Source organism: Rhinoraja longicauda, chromosome 30, assembly GCF_053455715.1.
Source record: "Rhinoraja longicauda isolate Sanriku21f chromosome 30, sRhiLon1.1, whole genome shotgun sequence".
NCBI lineage: Eukaryota > Metazoa > Chordata > Chondrichthyes > Rajiformes > Arhynchobatidae > Rhinoraja > Rhinoraja longicauda.
Window position 1 is genome coordinate 3,027,036 of NC_135982.1, and position 16,676 is coordinate 3,043,711.

At 45.8% G+C, this 16,676-nt stretch overlaps 1 protein-coding gene across 1 annotated transcript in view; it reads left to right on the plus strand.

The window, feature by feature from the left end:
• Positions 1–2,215: 2,215 nt before the first annotated feature.
• Positions 2,216–16,676, plus strand: part of ttc34 (tetratricopeptide repeat domain 34) — a 73,806-nt gene continuing 59,345 nt past the window's right edge. Inside the window, exons 1-2 of the mRNA XM_078425433.1 lie at positions 2,216–3,120; positions 7,333–7,558. Coding sequence (XP_078281559.1) covers positions 2,216–3,120; positions 7,333–7,558 — 1,131 coding nt within the window. The remainder of the gene's footprint in view (positions 3,121–7,332; positions 7,559–16,676) is intronic.

The following is a 16,676-nucleotide window of genomic DNA, read 5'->3' on the forward strand; positions in this document are numbered from 1 at the left end:
CGCAACTCTCTGCTTAACTCATCCCTTCGCACTCAAAACACCTTCCCCTGCAACCGCAGAAGGCGCAACACCTGTCCTTATACCTTCTCCCTCGACTCTGTCCAGGGACCCCGACAGTCCTTTGAGGTTAGCCAGACGTTCACTTGCACCTACTCCAACCTCATCTATTGTATCCGTTGTTCAAGATGTGAATTCTTAAACAATGGGCGAGATCAATCCTGGACTGAGCAATCATTTAGCTGTGCATCTTCGCTTAGTCAGCCTGAATCTACCTGATCTCCCGGTTGCTAAACACTTTAATTCTCCTTTCCATTCCCCACTGACCTTTCTGCCTTATGTCTCCTCCATTATCAGAGTGAGGCTAAATGCAATTTGGAGGAACAGCATCTCATATTTCGCTTGGGCAGTTTACAGCCCAGTGGTATGAATATTGATTTCTCTAACTTCAAGTAATTGCGGCATTCCCTCTCTTGCTCTATCCCGCCCCCACCCTAGTCGCAGCAGTTTCTTGTTTTCACCCAACAAACAGCTAACAATGGTATAAGAAAATAACTGCAGATGCTGGTACAAATCGATTTATTCACAAAATGCTGGAGTAACTCAGCAGGTCAGGCAGCATCTCTGGGAGAGAAGGAATGGTGACGTTTCGGGTCGAGACCCTTCTTCAGACTGATGTCGGGGGTGGGACAAAGGAAGGATATAGGTGGAGACAGGAAGATAGAGGGAGATCTGGGAAGGAGGAGGGGAAGGGAGGGACCTGTTTCCTTTATCATCGTAACTTTTTTGTATATATTTCATTTATTGTTCTTTATCTCTCTACATCATCAGCTATATCTCTGGTTTCCCTAATCCCTAACTAGTCTGAAGAAGGGTATCGACCCGAAACTTCACCCATTCCTTCTCTCCAGAGATGCTGCCTGTCCAGCTGAGTTACTCCAGCTTTTTGTCTATCTTCGATTTAAATCAGCATCTGCAGTTGTTTCCTACACATCTTGCCTGTAACTTAATAAACTACCTTCCTCTCTACGATAAAAATCCAGTACACAGACATTTTCCCTTCTCCCAAGATCCTAATTGTTGTTCTACACACATCCCTCAACACCAACTGCACCAAGAATGCGGGTAGTTGTGACGTCCTTGGAGCCTTAAAGATAATGCCTCTTCAGACATAATTTCTAAATTGCTGAATCAGATTGTGAAAATGAATGGGGCAATGGCAATCTCACTAATGCGTGTAGTTGACCAGCTCTAGACGGTGTCCATAATTACCCAAACTGAGGGTGAAATTAGACCCAATGGAAGACTAATTTCCCGAATGTTGCTGTTCAGAAAATGGTCGACACAAGCAGCATGTAGGTTACCTTTGCGAATCTTAGCAGTAAGCCGTCGAGTTTGGTTGACCCGAAGCGTCGACATTAGATGGATGTAACCTGCAGAGTTTCCATGTTTCTTTTCCAGCCGGGGTGTGGTCGCTCGTCCGCGGCCGATGCCAGTCGGGAATCGGGATGAACAGGAGCTGCCCGGACAAATGTTCGCCGACGGGGACCGGTATCTGGCGGGCGGCGATGCCGCCACGGCCGCCGCCTGTTACACGGCAGTTTTCGGGCGGGACGCCGAGGGGACGGTCCATCACCTGCGGCGCCTGGGGGACCCCGGCATTGGCAGTATCGTGGCCGTGCTGGAGAGCTGGTGCGTTGGACACACCTGGGTCCCGCCCCGGGCCGGGTGCACAGCGGACAGCGAGGCTCCCGTCAGCGCCGGGGTGGCCGCCGTCTTCCTCCTGCAGTTGGAGCCCGGCAACCTGGTGGCGTCGGTGCTGAGAGTGGAGGCGCTGCTGCGGGGCGGGCAGCACGACGAGGCGGTGAGCCGCTGCAACGCCCTGCTCAATGCGCACCCGCACCACTCGCTGGGCCTGCTGCTGACCAGGGCGCTGGCCTGGGTCCTGTCCGACGGCCATTCGGGCAACGGCGTCGTCGACTACCTGCAGGCCTTCGCCAAGCGCCAGGAAGAAACGGTGGCGTTCGTGAACAGCCAGCAGAAGGCCGAGGTGCCGCGCATCATCAGCGCCTTCCAACGTTACCTGTGCCAGCGGGACACGGCCCCGCGCCGGGAGCGCGCCCACGGACCGTTGCTGGGCGACTGCCGCCGCTTCCTCGCGGCCCTAACGGCCTCTGAGGCCGCGAGCGGCGTGGACAGCGCGTGCGCCGCGCGCCAGATGGCGGAGCCGCCCGCTGCGGGGAGCGCGGGAAGCGACGGGCCGCCACCACCGCCCGGCCCCGGCCTCGCCGACACCAGCCCTAGCTACCGCACCTCCGGCCTGGTCAGCCGCGCCGCCGCCCAGTTCGCCATGGGCAGTCGCCAGGGACAGGTCATTCGTGACCTGGCCTCGGCCTTCGAGAAGGACCCGGTGCTCGCCAGGAAACACCTGGAGCGGCTCTTCTCCCCGCCAGCCGCCGCCGCCCTCCTCCAGCACGTCAAGCGGTTCATCGAAGCCCAACTGGCCGAGTATCGGGAGACGGTGTGCCGCAGGCCGGACCTCCGCTCGGACGCCGGCGTCGACCTCTTGCTGCCCGTCCTCGACGCCCTGCAGCTGCGGATACAGCTGGACACACAGGCTGGCCGGGACACGCGGATCCGCCTGGCCGACTGCCGGCTGCTGACTGGCGATGTCCGCGGCTCGCTGGCACTCTGCCAGAGCCTGGCCACTGCCGACCGGGGCTCCTACCCCAACACCGTGCTGGCCCTCCGCGCCATCTGCCACCTCCACGCCGGCGAGCAGGCACTGGCGCTCGCCGACTGCCAGGCCATCGTGGAACACGAGTTGCCGCATCCCGACACTTGCGTCCGGGCCATGTGCGGCCGCGGCCTGTTGAGGCTACTGGACGGCAAGCCCTACCTCGCGGCGTTGGACTACATCACTGCGAGCAGGTTGCGGCTGAACGAGACCGCGTTCTTCGTTAAGGCTTACGTGCCGTGGAACCAGAGAGGTCTGTTGTACAAGGTGCTGCAGGAGGAGGGAGAGAAGATGGTGCGGAAGAAGCTGTGCAGTCCAGCCTCCGGCACCGGACTCCGCAGGAAGGCGGGAGAGACAACAGCCCGCGCTAGCATCAACAAAGAAAAGTAAGTCCTTAATTGAAGCAAACACGCACATTAAAACCAGCAACAGGCAATTCGATTTATTTTGGAAATTAACTTATTGGGGTGTTAGCTCAGAGTACCTTTGGACATGATTTGACACGTTAAGATTACTTGGGTAAAATCGTTTAATGAAAATATTTATGACCCTTACTGCCATTTGCTTGCCAATCCAAAAATGACTCTTCATCCCCGATTCCTATTTTCCAAATTGACTCCTCTTTCAATGATGCTATCAATGTTGCTTTCAAATCCACCAGCGACGATCAGGTAGATACAAAATGTTGGAGTAACTCAGCGGAACAGGCAGCATCTCCGGAGAGAAGGAATGGGTGACGTTTCGGGTCGAGACCTATATAGTGCCTTATCGAAATGCCGGTTTAACCATACTAAAGTTGCATTTCCTATCTTGATGATCTGTATCTCGATGGCGAATGCATTATTTGTAATTGCCAAATTACATAAATTAAGGAGAGGTCACAGGGGGTTGAAAAACTGTAAATGTACTAAATTATTCAGGAACGTAGGGAGATGGAAAGAAGGTAATCATAGGCTAGTTAGCCTGGTATTTATTGAGATAATGTGGGAATCCATTATTAAAAAGGTCTTGGCAGAACATTTAGAAAACAAGTCAAGAAGGGTAGCCATGTTTTTTAAAAAAAGTTGAGTTTTTCTCATGAGGAGGTAATAAAATAGGGTAGATAAATGGGAAGTAGTACATGTACCGATAGTATTGGATGGAGGATAACATGAGACAGGCAGAGGAGGCTGCAAAGAGATGAGAAATTAGAGAATTTCACTCTTTAGTTCAGTCTAGTTGAGTGTATCACACAATATGTGCCATAAGAATGCAGAAAGAAACCCATTAAATCTCACAGAATAACATCTTAAACCACGAGAGAAGGGAGAGATATACTCATAGAAATATTAACACCCGAAAGACGTATGACAAAAAGAAGGCCAAACACAAGCAGACAAGACTTATCAGAAAAATCGCTGGAGGCTGGCCTGTCAAATCGTGGGAGCACTGGGAATATTAAATTGTACTCTCAGCAAAGAGAAAGAACAGGGACCCTCCCACACTAAACTAGGTACTGTCATTAAAGTAGACCTCAACAAATGTGAATCTCTAGTGGGATGACAGATGGTGATGAGAAAGATTGAAATGGGAAGAGGAAGGGGGGGGGGGGGGAGGATGGTAGGGTGCATCAAGATTGAGAAGCAGTGACCTGGAGGAAAGTGTGAGAGAAATTAAGGATTTCTGCATGTTGCCAAGTTAAACTGATAGCATCTGCCTGTACATGATCCATATTTCTCTTTCTTGCACTTCCATGTGCCCATCTAAAAGCCTCATAAATGCCACGATTTTTGCCTTTGTCACCACCCCTGGCAATGCATTCCAGACCCCCACCACTCCGTGTAAAGGAAACATTTGCCCCACGCATCCCCATTAAACTTCCCCCACTCACTTTATAGATATGCCCTCTTCTGTTGGATGTTTCCTGAGGATAAAAGGTCCTGACTGCCATCTCTGTTGTGAGGGTAATCTGACATCGCCAAATTATCTAAATTTAGTCGTGAATTTCAAGATCAAGAGGTGCTCTGACAATGACCTGCCCAGATCACCATCACCCCGCTTCACTTGACTAGTCCTTGCACCTCAGCCACATGAAGAACCATTCTGCACATCCCCTCACATTTACTTGCAGCAGCTGGATGGTGTACACCCTTGGAATATACACTCAGCCTGAGAGTCTAATAGGAAAAACTTTAGATGTCACACCATTAAAAAGGTTCTGTTTCTTGAGTAGTCCCTTGTAATTGAGGATGACCAAATCTACGTTAGTTTTGTGGGTTCTGAATGGTCAATCAGATCAGCAGGGATGGGAATAGATGGTAGCTCCTCTGGATAGGTGGGTAGCTGTGCATTTGATCCATTCCTTCTGCCACGGGGTGTTTTGTGCTCCCAGATAGTATATTTTTGGCATAAGGGAGGAAAATAGAATCTAGGAAAAAGTGGGATGGTCACAGGGAGAACATGCAAACTATATAGATAGCACTGGAATTCAAGATTAAATCCAAAGCTGTGAGGCAGCAAAACTAAACAGTTTATCGCTGTCAGTCCTGAGCTCTTTATCTTCATATTGCCTTTTGTTTTGACTAAAGGATTCACCACGTTACTACAGAAGGTAGAGGTGGATGGTTTGGGGGAAATTGCATATTACCATGGATAGCAGAATGGCTAACTACTAAATGTCCAAATTGGAGTTCATGGGTCATTTTTGGATTGGTAGTCAATAACTACTGTGGTGCCACAATATGGTCCATACTAAAACTCAGTTATTTACAACATATATAATAATTTGTTGGATGAAGAGACTGTCTGTGTTGTAGTCAAATTTGCTGATGATACAAAGTCTCTACAGAGACAGTAAAGCTTGTCCTACTCTTAGGAAATTAGGAAGGACAAGTGACTGAAGTGTTGGTGGGCGAGTCTTTTGGGACCAGCGACCACAATTCTATTAGGTTTAAAATGGTTACGGATAAGGCCAGAGCTGGTCAATAAGTTAGTTCTGAATTGAAGCAAGGCTAATGTTAATGGTATTAGATAGGAATGTTGGTTGTAAGGTACCTAAGCAAAGTATGGGGTGTTGTTCCACCACTTTTTATGTGGCTTCATGCTGGCAATGGAGGAGGCACTAGCATTGGAAAGGAAGTTAAAGTGGTTAGCAACCGGGAGATCCAGTAGGGCTTGGCGGACAGAGCATAAGAGTTCAACAAAATGGTCACTGAGTCTACACTTGGTCTTGCCAATGAACAGGAATGGGAACTCCTGCAGTAGAGGAGGTGCACGTGAACTTCTGTCTCACTTGCAAGGACTGCTGGATCCTTGGAGCAAGGAAGACTGGATGATGAGAGAAATTGAGGCTCTGGTCAGGAAAAAGGAGGTATGAGGCAAGTATAGGCAGCTGGAATCAAATGTATCCCTGGAGGAGTTTTGAGAACTGAGGAACATACTGAAGAGGAAATCCGGATGGCAAAAAGGATAACTGGCAGATAAGATTAAGGAGAATCCAAAAATATTTTAGAAATACATAAAAGTAAAGAGGAAAACTAGAGAGAGAATAGGGCCCCTCAAAAACCAAAGTGTTCATCTATGTGAGGAGCTGCAGGAAATGAGCAAGGTCTTCAATGATTTTACTGTGAAGAAAGATATGAAGACTGGGGAACTTGGGACAATTAATGGAGATCTCTTGAGGATGGTCATTACAGTTGAAGTGCTGGATGTCCTAAGGCGTATGAAGGTAAATAAATCTCCCGGGACTGATCAGATATATCTGAGGACACTTTGGGAAGTTAGAGAAGAAATTGCTGGAGCTCTGATAGTGATATGAATTAATCGTTAGACACAGGTGAGGTACTGGATGACTGACGGGTAGGGTCATCACAGCGAATGGCAGGGCCCTGGGGAGTGTTGTGCAGAGGAATGCAAGTGCACAGTTCCATGAAAATGAAGCCACAGGTAGATGGGGTGGTAAAGAAGGATTTTGGTACATCAGTCAGGGTATTGAGGTTGAAAGTTTGGATCATCTGTAACAGTTATACAGATGTTGATGAAGCCGTGTTTAGAATATTGTGTTCAGGTTTGGTCACCCTGCCATAGGAAGCATCATTAAGCTGGAAATAGTGCAAAGAAGATGCACGAGAACATTGCCAGGACAAGGATCTGAACTGGGAGAGACTGGGGAAGCTAGGACTTTATTCATAGGAAGCTAGGATAAAATGGGCATTTAAAAGTGGTTTCTTGGATCATGAATAAAGTACATAGTACACTAAGTCTCTGGAGGCATGTATACAGAGCCTTTGTATGTACCAGAACCTCCTGGGGAATCACTACTTAACACTGACAGTACCGTAGTGTTTACGAAGCATTGAGCCATTCCATCTGAGAGGGCATTGAATATGTTCTGCTAATTATTTACTACCCATTAATGGAAGAAAGTTACAGAATTGCTTCTGAGATTTTGTGTGTTCCCCACAGCAAGTCACACTTATATTCATTCTAAATATTGGTCTTCTGAACTTGACCCAAGATAGTAAATATAAGGACACCATACAAAAAATGATGCAGCATATGAATTTTAAAGGAGAAAAACTTAATAAATGCAAACTTATTTTCCTTTTTTCCCCCCTCAGAGATGCACTGGGTGTTCATTATTTGGCTTTGCTGCTGTTAGAGCTGGACCCAACAGACGAGGTTTCCCGAATTTTATATGCAGATGCTCTCTACCAACTAGGCCGAATAGAAGAGGCTCATAAAACGTTGCTGGTATCACTTGGGATGAACCCTTGGTGTTCCCCGGTCTTGGCTCGGCTCACCCTACTTCAGTTGAAGAAAGGCTGTACATGTGAATCCAATCAGGTACAATATTTGATGCGCAGCCCCAAGACAGAACAATCAAATGGTAATTGCCTTATCCCCACCTTCACCTTGCATCTTCCCCTTTATACCTATGTTGATTAATACAGAATTGTCTTGATCTCTGCACAAGGATGTAGTACGGATTTTGATAATTAGCATATTCCCTGAAAACGATGGAAATTGGAAGCAAGATAATCGATTTTTTTTGTTCTGTACAAGTGCAGGAAGCAGCACCAATTCCACCATCAATGTAATGGAGAGAGTTGAGGGGGTTGGAGGTGGTTCTGTGGAATAAACTGTTCCATGTAGGTCAGAAAGCAAGTTGTGATTGAGCCACAATTTGTATTGAGTTAGAAATTGGTTTTGTGAATAAAAATTGGACAGATGCAGTACTATTGGACAAAGATTAAAGAATGCTCCTGTACAAAGGATCTAGGGATTCTTACATAAAGCAGAAAACAAAATACAACAATTAGGACTCAAATGGAACATTGGTCTTCATTATAAAGAGCATGAAGTATAAACAGTGGCAAGGCTTGTTGCATTTGTTTGTGAAACTGGAATATTGTGTACAGTTTTGGGCTTGTTTAACAAATGCTATATGTCTTGGAAACAGTATAAAGAAGATTCATTAGGTTGATTCCAGGAATGAAGGGGAATGGAAAGATTGGGACTATACTAAGGGAGCCGAGAAGAATGTGGTCATCTTGAAAGTTTGAGAGGCAGTTTCTCCTTGAGTGTTTGGGGAATGACTGTAATGAGAGTGGTCCTAGTTTTAAAATAAAGGGTCATCCATTTAAGATGGAGTTGATGAGGGCTTTCTTCTGAAGGTTGTGAATATTTGGAATCTACTCCAGAAAGCTCTGTACACCGCCAGTGAATCATGGTAGAAATATTACTATGATAGCGAAATCGGGGATTATGAAGTTAAGGCCAAGATTTGTCTGAATGGTGGAAAAGGCACAAGGAGGCATAATGCCTAGACACGAGGAACGGCTGATGCTTAAAAAATATACAAAATGCTGGAGTAACTCAGCAGGTCGGGCAGCATCTCTGCAGGACATGGATTGGTGACATTTTGGCCAGGATCCTTCTTCAGGCTGATGAAGGGTCCCCACGCAAAATGTCAACTATCCATGTCCTCCAGAGATGCAGCCTGACCCTCTGAGTTACTCTAACATTTTGTGTCTTTCTCTTTAGCCTGCCCCTGCTTAGATCTATCTGATGGTCCCAACTTGGTGAGTTGGATGTGTATTTTGATTACTCATTTGAGTTTGTGCTGTGCTAGTCTAGCTCTGTGTCATGATAGAATACTTTGCTTCATATTACTGAATTGACCTCTGCTCTTGATCAGTGTACATAAGTGGAAAAATAAGTAAGTACTTGGATTTGTTTAAATTCAAATTGGCCTGGATTGGGTCAGACGGTAATAAGATTTTTAATTTTAACCCTGAGCAGTTTCTATTTTTATTAATTCATTGACCACTAGATGGCAGCAAATCTCTAATTTCTTCAGGCAGTCAGAAATATTGGCACAGATTTGGTGGACATTGGTCTGGCATCTGAACTTGATGCCATGTTCTCTCCTCCCTTGATCATATTTAGCTAAATGTGGATGGATTCTTTTTGTTTGCCCTAAAGGTTCTGGAGTATGTGTAGGAGCAGATCATTGAATGAAATGACATGGGCATTTCATTGGCAGTGAAATTCCTGTTAGATCTTTAAGAGCTGGCACACTTCACTCCAACTTTGCTGGCTGCGGTTGTAATTAAAGTTCATTAGGTTTTGCTAATTGCTCTTGTCTGCCTGATGAAGATACTCCCTTTCTTTTGATTTGGAGCCAGTAATGGCAAAACAACATTTCCATCAGGTGGTGTCCAAGTTGCAAGGAAATTGTAGGAGGCGGGATTCCCATGCTGTTTATTTTGGCAGAGGTTGTAATTTCAGCAAATGTTAATAAAGGAGCCTTGTTATTTAACCAGTGGACTTTGTAAATGGTGCACACTATAGATGTGGTACATTGGAGAAAGTATAGGAGGCTTGGTTAATGTTAGGGATGCTGTTTCATTCTGGACGTTGTCACACTTCTTGAATGCGAGAGCAGCTTTCATTTTGTTTGCAATTCTGCAAAGTCCATTCACCCCCTCTGCACACTCGGCACCAACCCGGACATTGTGTCCCTGCTGAGAAGGGAAGTGCCACTATTTGCTTCAGACTAACCGCAATCATGCTGAGGCCAGTCGCCAGCTTTCGGACACCTCGTCATAGCCACCCATTGACCACAACCCCACAGACAAACACCAGGCCATCATCTCCCAGAGTGTAACCGATCTCATCACCTCTGGCAATCAACCCTCCACAGCCTCCAACCTTGTTCCCAGCCCTGCCCTGCACTGTCTGCTTCTATCTCCTTCTCAAAATCGACAGTCAGGCAGACTCATTGTTTCTGCCTGCTCCTTCCCAAAGAACTCTTCTCCGTATACCTTGATTCCATCCTATCTCCTGCCCCACTGTTCAGTTTCCAATAGCTTCCAATCTACATCCGAGGTACCTCGCAACTCCTCAATAACTTTCAATTTTTAGGGCCCTGTTGCCTCGCCTTTACCATTGACATCCAGTCCCTTTACACCAGGAAGGTCTCAAGGCTCTCGTGTTCTTCCTTGAACAGAGACCCTATCAATAGATTCAGGATCAGTTCCTGTGGATTGGAGGATAGCTAATGTTATCCCCCTTTTCAAGAAAGGAGCGAGAGAGAGAAAACGGGGAATTACAGAGCAGTTAGTCTGACATCGGTGGTGGGGAAGATGTTGGAGTCAATTATTAAAGAGGTAATAACGGTGCATTTGGATAGCAGTAAAAGGATAAGTCCAAGTCAGCATGGATTTATGAAAGGGAAATCATGCTTGACTCACCTTCTGGAATTTTTTGAGGATGTGACAAGTAAAATGGATGAAGGCGAGCCAGTGGATGTAGTGTATCTAGACCTTCAGAAAGCCTTTGATAAGGTCCCACACGGGAGATTGGTGGGCAAAATTAGAGCACATGGTATTGGGGGTAGAGCGTTGGCATGGATAGATAATTGCTTGGCAGACAGGAAGCAAAGAGTTGGTAATACAAAATGCTGGAGTAACTCAGCAGGTCAGGCAGCATCTCAGGAGAGAAGGAATGGGTGATGTTTCAGGGGTCGAGACCTTTCTTCAGACTTATGTCAGGGGGGCGGGATAAAGGAAGGATGTAGTTGGAGACATGAAGATAGAGGGAGAACTGGGAAGGGGAAGAGAGGGACAGAGGAACTATCTAAATTGGAGAAGTCAATGTTCATACCGCTGGACTGCAAGCTGCCCAAGCGAGATATGAGGTGCTGTTCCTCCAATTATCGGTGGGCCTCACTATGGCACTGGAGGAGGCCCATGACAGAAAGGTCAGACTGGGAGTGGGAGGGGGAGTTGAAGTGCCCAGCTTGAAGAGATCAGGTTTGTTAAGGCGGACTGAGCGAAGGTGTTGAGTGAAACGATCGCCGAGCCTGCGTTTGGTTTCGCCGATGTAAAGAAGTTGACATCTATTGTATCCGCTGCTCTAGATGAGTTACTCCAGCATTTTGTGATACCTTCGATTTGTACCAGCATCTGCAATTATTTTCCTACACTAAGCAAAGAGTTGGAGTAAACGGGTCCTTTTATAATGGCAGGCAGTGGCGAGTGGAGTGCCGCAAGGCTCGGTGTTGGGGCTGCAACTATTCACCATATATATTAATGATTTGTATGATGGACTTAGAAGTAACACTAGTAAGTTTGCAGATGACACACAGCTGGGTGGCAGTGTGAACTGCGAAGAGGATGTTAGGAGGTTGCAGGGTGACCTGGACAGGTTGAGTGAGTGGGCAGATGCATGGCAGATGCAGTATAATGTGAGGTTATCCACTTTGGTGGCAAAAACAAGGAGGCAGATTATTATCTCCATGGTGTCAGGTTAGGTAAGGGGGAAATGCAGCGAGACCTGTGTGTCCTTGTACACCAGTCACTGAAGGTTGGCGTGCAGGTACAGCAGGCAGTGAAGAAAGCAAATGGCATGTTGGCCTTCATATCGAGAGGATTTCAGTAGAGGAGTAAAGAGGTTCTTCTGCAGTTGTATAGGTGCCCTGGTAAGACCACATCTGGAGTATTGTGTACAGTTTTGGTCTCCTAATTTGAGGAAGGACATCCTTGTAATTGAGGCAGTGCAGCGTAGGTTCACGAGATTGATCCCTGGGATGGCGGGACTGTCATATGAGGAATGATTGGAACGTTTGGGCGTGTATTCACTGGAGTTTAGAAGGATGAGAGGGGATCTTATAGAGATATATAAAATGATAAAAGGACTGGACAAGCTAGATGCAGGAAAAATGTTCCCAATGTTGGGGGAGTCTTGAATCAGGGGCCACAGTCTTAGAATACAGGGGAGGCCATTTAAAACTGAGACGAGAAGGAACTTTTTCACCCAGAGAGTTGTGAATTTGTGGAATTCTCTGCCACAGAGGGCAGTGGAGGCCAAATCACTGGATGAATTTAAGAGACAGTTAGATAGAGCTCTAGGGACTAGTGGAATCAAGGGATATGGGGAGAAGGCAGGCACGGGTTACTGATTGTGGATGATCAGCCGTGATCACAATGAATGGCGGTGCTGGCTCAAAGAGCCGAATGGATTCCTCCTGCACCTATTTTCTATGTTTCTAATTTCCCTCTACTAACAGGCTCCTCCACCTGGCAGAACTTGTCTTCACCCTCAACAACTTCTCCTTTAATGCCTTTCACTTTCTTCAAGTTAAAGCTGTAGCCATGGGCACTCGCCTGCCTTACGTCGAACAGTCTTTGTTCCAAAAGCACACTGGCCCTATCTGCCCAACTCTTTTGCCATTACATCAATGACTCAGGGCTGCCTCCTGCGCCCATGCAGAACATGCTGGTGTTATTAACTTTACCATTAACTTCTACCCTGGGCACTTGGTCTATCTCTGATAACTATCTCCCCCTTCTTGATATCTGTCTCCATCACAGGACAGACTATCGACTGACGTCTAATACAAACCCACCAACCCCCTCAGTTATCTGGACTACACCTCTTCCAATTCTTCCTTTTGCAAAGATGATATCTCCTACTCTCAATTTCTATGTCTCTGCTGCATCTGCTCCCATGATGATACTTTCCATTCTCTGACATCTTTCTTTAGTAAACGTGGTTTCCCCACTGCTGTCATAGATGGATCCGTCTCCCGCGTCTCCTGTGTCCTGTAGTTCTTCTCTTGTTCCCACTCCCCATAGACAGAACAAAAGTAGACTAGTTTGACTGTCCTTCTGATAAAATTTTACTTTTTATGCCTTGTTGTCACCTTCCCCTAGCTAACAATTAACTATTCTACATTTTCCTTGACTGTCCCCTTTGATCTCTCATTTTCACACCATACCTCTGTCTCCCTCTCCCACGACTCTCAGTCTGAAGAAAGGTCTCAACCCAAAACATCACCCTTTTTCTCGCCTAATGCAAATTTCTTTCAGTTTCTCTACCCCCCTAGATCCTCTGTCCTCTAGTACATCTGGGAGATTGTGTCTTCCTTAGTGAAGACAGATCGAAGTACCTGTTCAACTCTTCTGCCATTTCCTTGTTACCCATAATAATTTCACCCGTGTCTGCCTTCACGGGACCCACATTTGACTTTGCTACTCTTTTTCTCTTAACATATCTAAAGAAGCTTTTACTGTCCTCCTTTATATTCTTGGCCAGCTTCCCCTCATACTTCATCTTTTCAGCCCGTATTGCCCGGGCTTCTCTGGTGATGCTCTGCATCCATCTGATTGCAGCCATCTTTAGCTTATGCTTGTTTTGGGTCTACTTCCCTTCAGTTTTCTCTTCAGCATATGAAAGGCATGCTCAATTGGATTCAGATCGGGTGATTGACTTGGCCACTCAAGAATTGACCATTTTTTAGCTTTGAAAAACTCCTTTGTTGCTTTAGCAGTATGTTTGGGATCATTGTCTTGCTGTAGAATGAACTGCTAGCCAATGAGTTTTGAGGCATTTGTTTGAACTTGAACAGATAGGACTTCAGAATTCATTATGCTACTTTCAGCAGTTGTATCATCAATGAAGATAAGTGAGCCAGTACCTTCAGCAGCCATACATGCCCAGGCCATAACACCCCCTCCACCGTGTTTCACAGATGAGATTGTATGCTTTGCATCTTGGGCAGTTCCTTCTCTCCTCCATGCTTTGCTCTTGCCATCACTCTGATATAAGTTAATCTTCGTCTCATCTGTCCACAAGACCTTTTTCCAGATCTGTGGTTGCTCTTTTAAGTACTTCTTGGCAAACTAACCTGGCCATCCTATTTTTATGACTAACCAGTGGTTTGCATCTTGCAGTGTAGCCTCTGTGTTTCTGTTCATGAAGTCTACTGCAGACAGTGGTCATTGACAAATCCACACCCAACTCCTGAAGAGCGTTTCTGTCGGACAGGTGTTTGGGCGTTTTTCTTTATTATAGAGAGAATTCTTCTGTCGTCAACTGTGGAGGTCTTCCTTGGCATGCCAGTCCCTTGGTGTTAAGTAAGCTCACCAGTGCTCTCTTTCTTCTTAATGATGTTCCAAACAGTTGATTTTGGTAAGCCTAAGGTTTGGCTGATGTTTCTAACAGTTTTATTCCTGTTTCTCAGTCTCATAATGGCTTCTTTGATTTTCATTGGCACAACTTTGGTCCTCATGTTGATAAACAGCAATAAACGTTTCCAAATGTGATGGAAAGACTGAGGAAAGACTAGGTGCTGAGAGCTCTCTTTTTCCTGCATTAGGGAGGCAATTAAACACACCTGAGCAATTACAAACACCTGTGAAGTCATGTGTCCCAAACATTATGGTGCCCTGAAATGGGGGGACAGCTGTAAACACAGCTGTAATTTCTACATGGTGAAACCAAAATGTATAAAAATACCCTTTAATAAAATCTGACAATGTGCACTTTAACCATATCTGATTTTTTTTTCTCTATTACAAATCTCAAATTGTGGAGTACAGAGACAAATAAATAAATGATGGGTCTTTGTCCCAAACATTATGGAGGGCACTGTATTTAACCTACATGGGTTCTTCCAGAATGCTGCACAATGTATTGGCATCCTGTTCTTCTGTCCTCCTTGTACTGAATCATCAGTATTCTACCAAACTCTAACTTTCGTCTGCTGCATTAAATTACTCTGCCATTTCACTGCAATTTAATTAGCAGCAATTCTTTAAAGATTAGCCTGTCGTTCATGAAAATATTGTGTGCTTTTATGTAGCTTTCCTGCCAATTCCCAGTGGTTTGTCATAGTTATAGAATCACATAGCAGAGAAGCATCAATGTTCTATCGATAGAGGTTCACCACTGACAGCTGGCAATTAGCTTTATTACAAAGGCAAATTAATAGAATGCACAACTTGCATTGTATACTGCCTATCAAGAATTGAGGTGACCAGTTTCAATCAGATTTGTAGTTTCCTTTTGTAAGGGGTTTCTGCGCCGAGCTTTCGCCCGACCTAAGGTCTCCGTGCCTTGCTCTGATCCCTTGACCAGGCCGTGCACACTGGTTCCCCGTGAGTGGTTCGACCCACTCACCCCTTACGGTTCTAGACACTGGACTTGGGTGCAGGAGCGTTTATGGTGCAGAAAAATTCAACCAGACCAGATTTGAAAACCAGGGTTTAAATGGAAAAGGCTTTTATTTAGCGCTTGGGACTATTGTCCATGAATACTTATACATTTCTATACGACATATCTATAAAACACATATTGAATCACATGAATACCTTTGACTTATGAATCATAAAACGCACAGTTCTACAAGACATATACACGAATACCTTATTCTCTGAATTCTTAAACACACAGTTCTACAAGACATATACACGACTGTAAGATGGGGAACGTACGACACATCGCAAAGTTGACCAACACACATTTCTTTACACACCCAACGTTTATTCAAACCACCCTCCCCTCTACACTAAACTATGTCCAGGATATGCAAGATCTGGGTGCATGCTCACCATGGGGCTATTACTGGGGTTACTGGCTGTTCGTTTTGCAGTATTTCTCCTTCAGTTGCGTGCCTGTTCCTCTCTCTTGCATCCGTTCTTCTTGCCTGTCTTTTCTTCCTCCTGCATTCGTTTTCTTGCCTGCTTGCGTTCCTTGCAGTATTTCTTCTTCACTTTAAAACCCAAAAGTCGTGGCCAGTTATACTATTCTGACCCGTCCTATCTCCCGCCAGATCTTGGAATCTCTTTGTTTAAAAAGATATGTATGAGTTTTCTCTTTGATCTGCGCTTATGTCCGGGGATACCGGGGGGTGTTAATTGGTATTTCGTTGCAAGGTGATGGGTTTAACTGGTTTCCCATCACCTACCAGGTAGTTTTCTATGGGCTATTGTGCCCCCTTAACGAGATGAACTGTTTAGGTCGGCTTGGGGCATTGTGAGTATGCTGATGTCAGTGCCCCAGTGTCTGGACTTCGACCTGGTTTCGCAAGCTTCTGCATGGCCAATACCCATCCATTGTTCTGGCCGTGGCTTTGCAGAAACCTAGAGACTGGGTTGTAAGGTTTTTTTACCTTTTGTGGCTGGTCACGAGGTCCTGCAGCCATCTTAGGACCCACAGATTGTGACATCCTTTGGTAAACTGACTGCAGCCTTTCTCCGCTATCAGCCCCAGTCTCCCGTTTAAAATGTCCAAACTGCAGCTCTTTGGTTTGGTGTTGCTTTCAGAATGAGGGAAAACTTCTCAAATCTTACAGTCCCTCCTGTTGATTTGCATAACCCCAGCTTATCGAATCAATTAAATAATGTGGTTGAGCAATGTTTTCCCGATTCTCCACATCCAGACCCCTGAGGTTTTAACTAAACTAGTGTTCCATTGCGAACGTACAGTCCCCATCTTTTAGGCTGACCTTTACTGGCCGTGTCCCGGGCAAAACTATATTACAAGTATGTACATTTTCATGTCAGACATATACACCTACACCTTGTCCCAGGCCGATGCCTCGGCCATCCTCCTACTGGTGTCAGCTTTAATGTAGGACATGAAAACAACACAACAGCAAAACGATACATTTTGT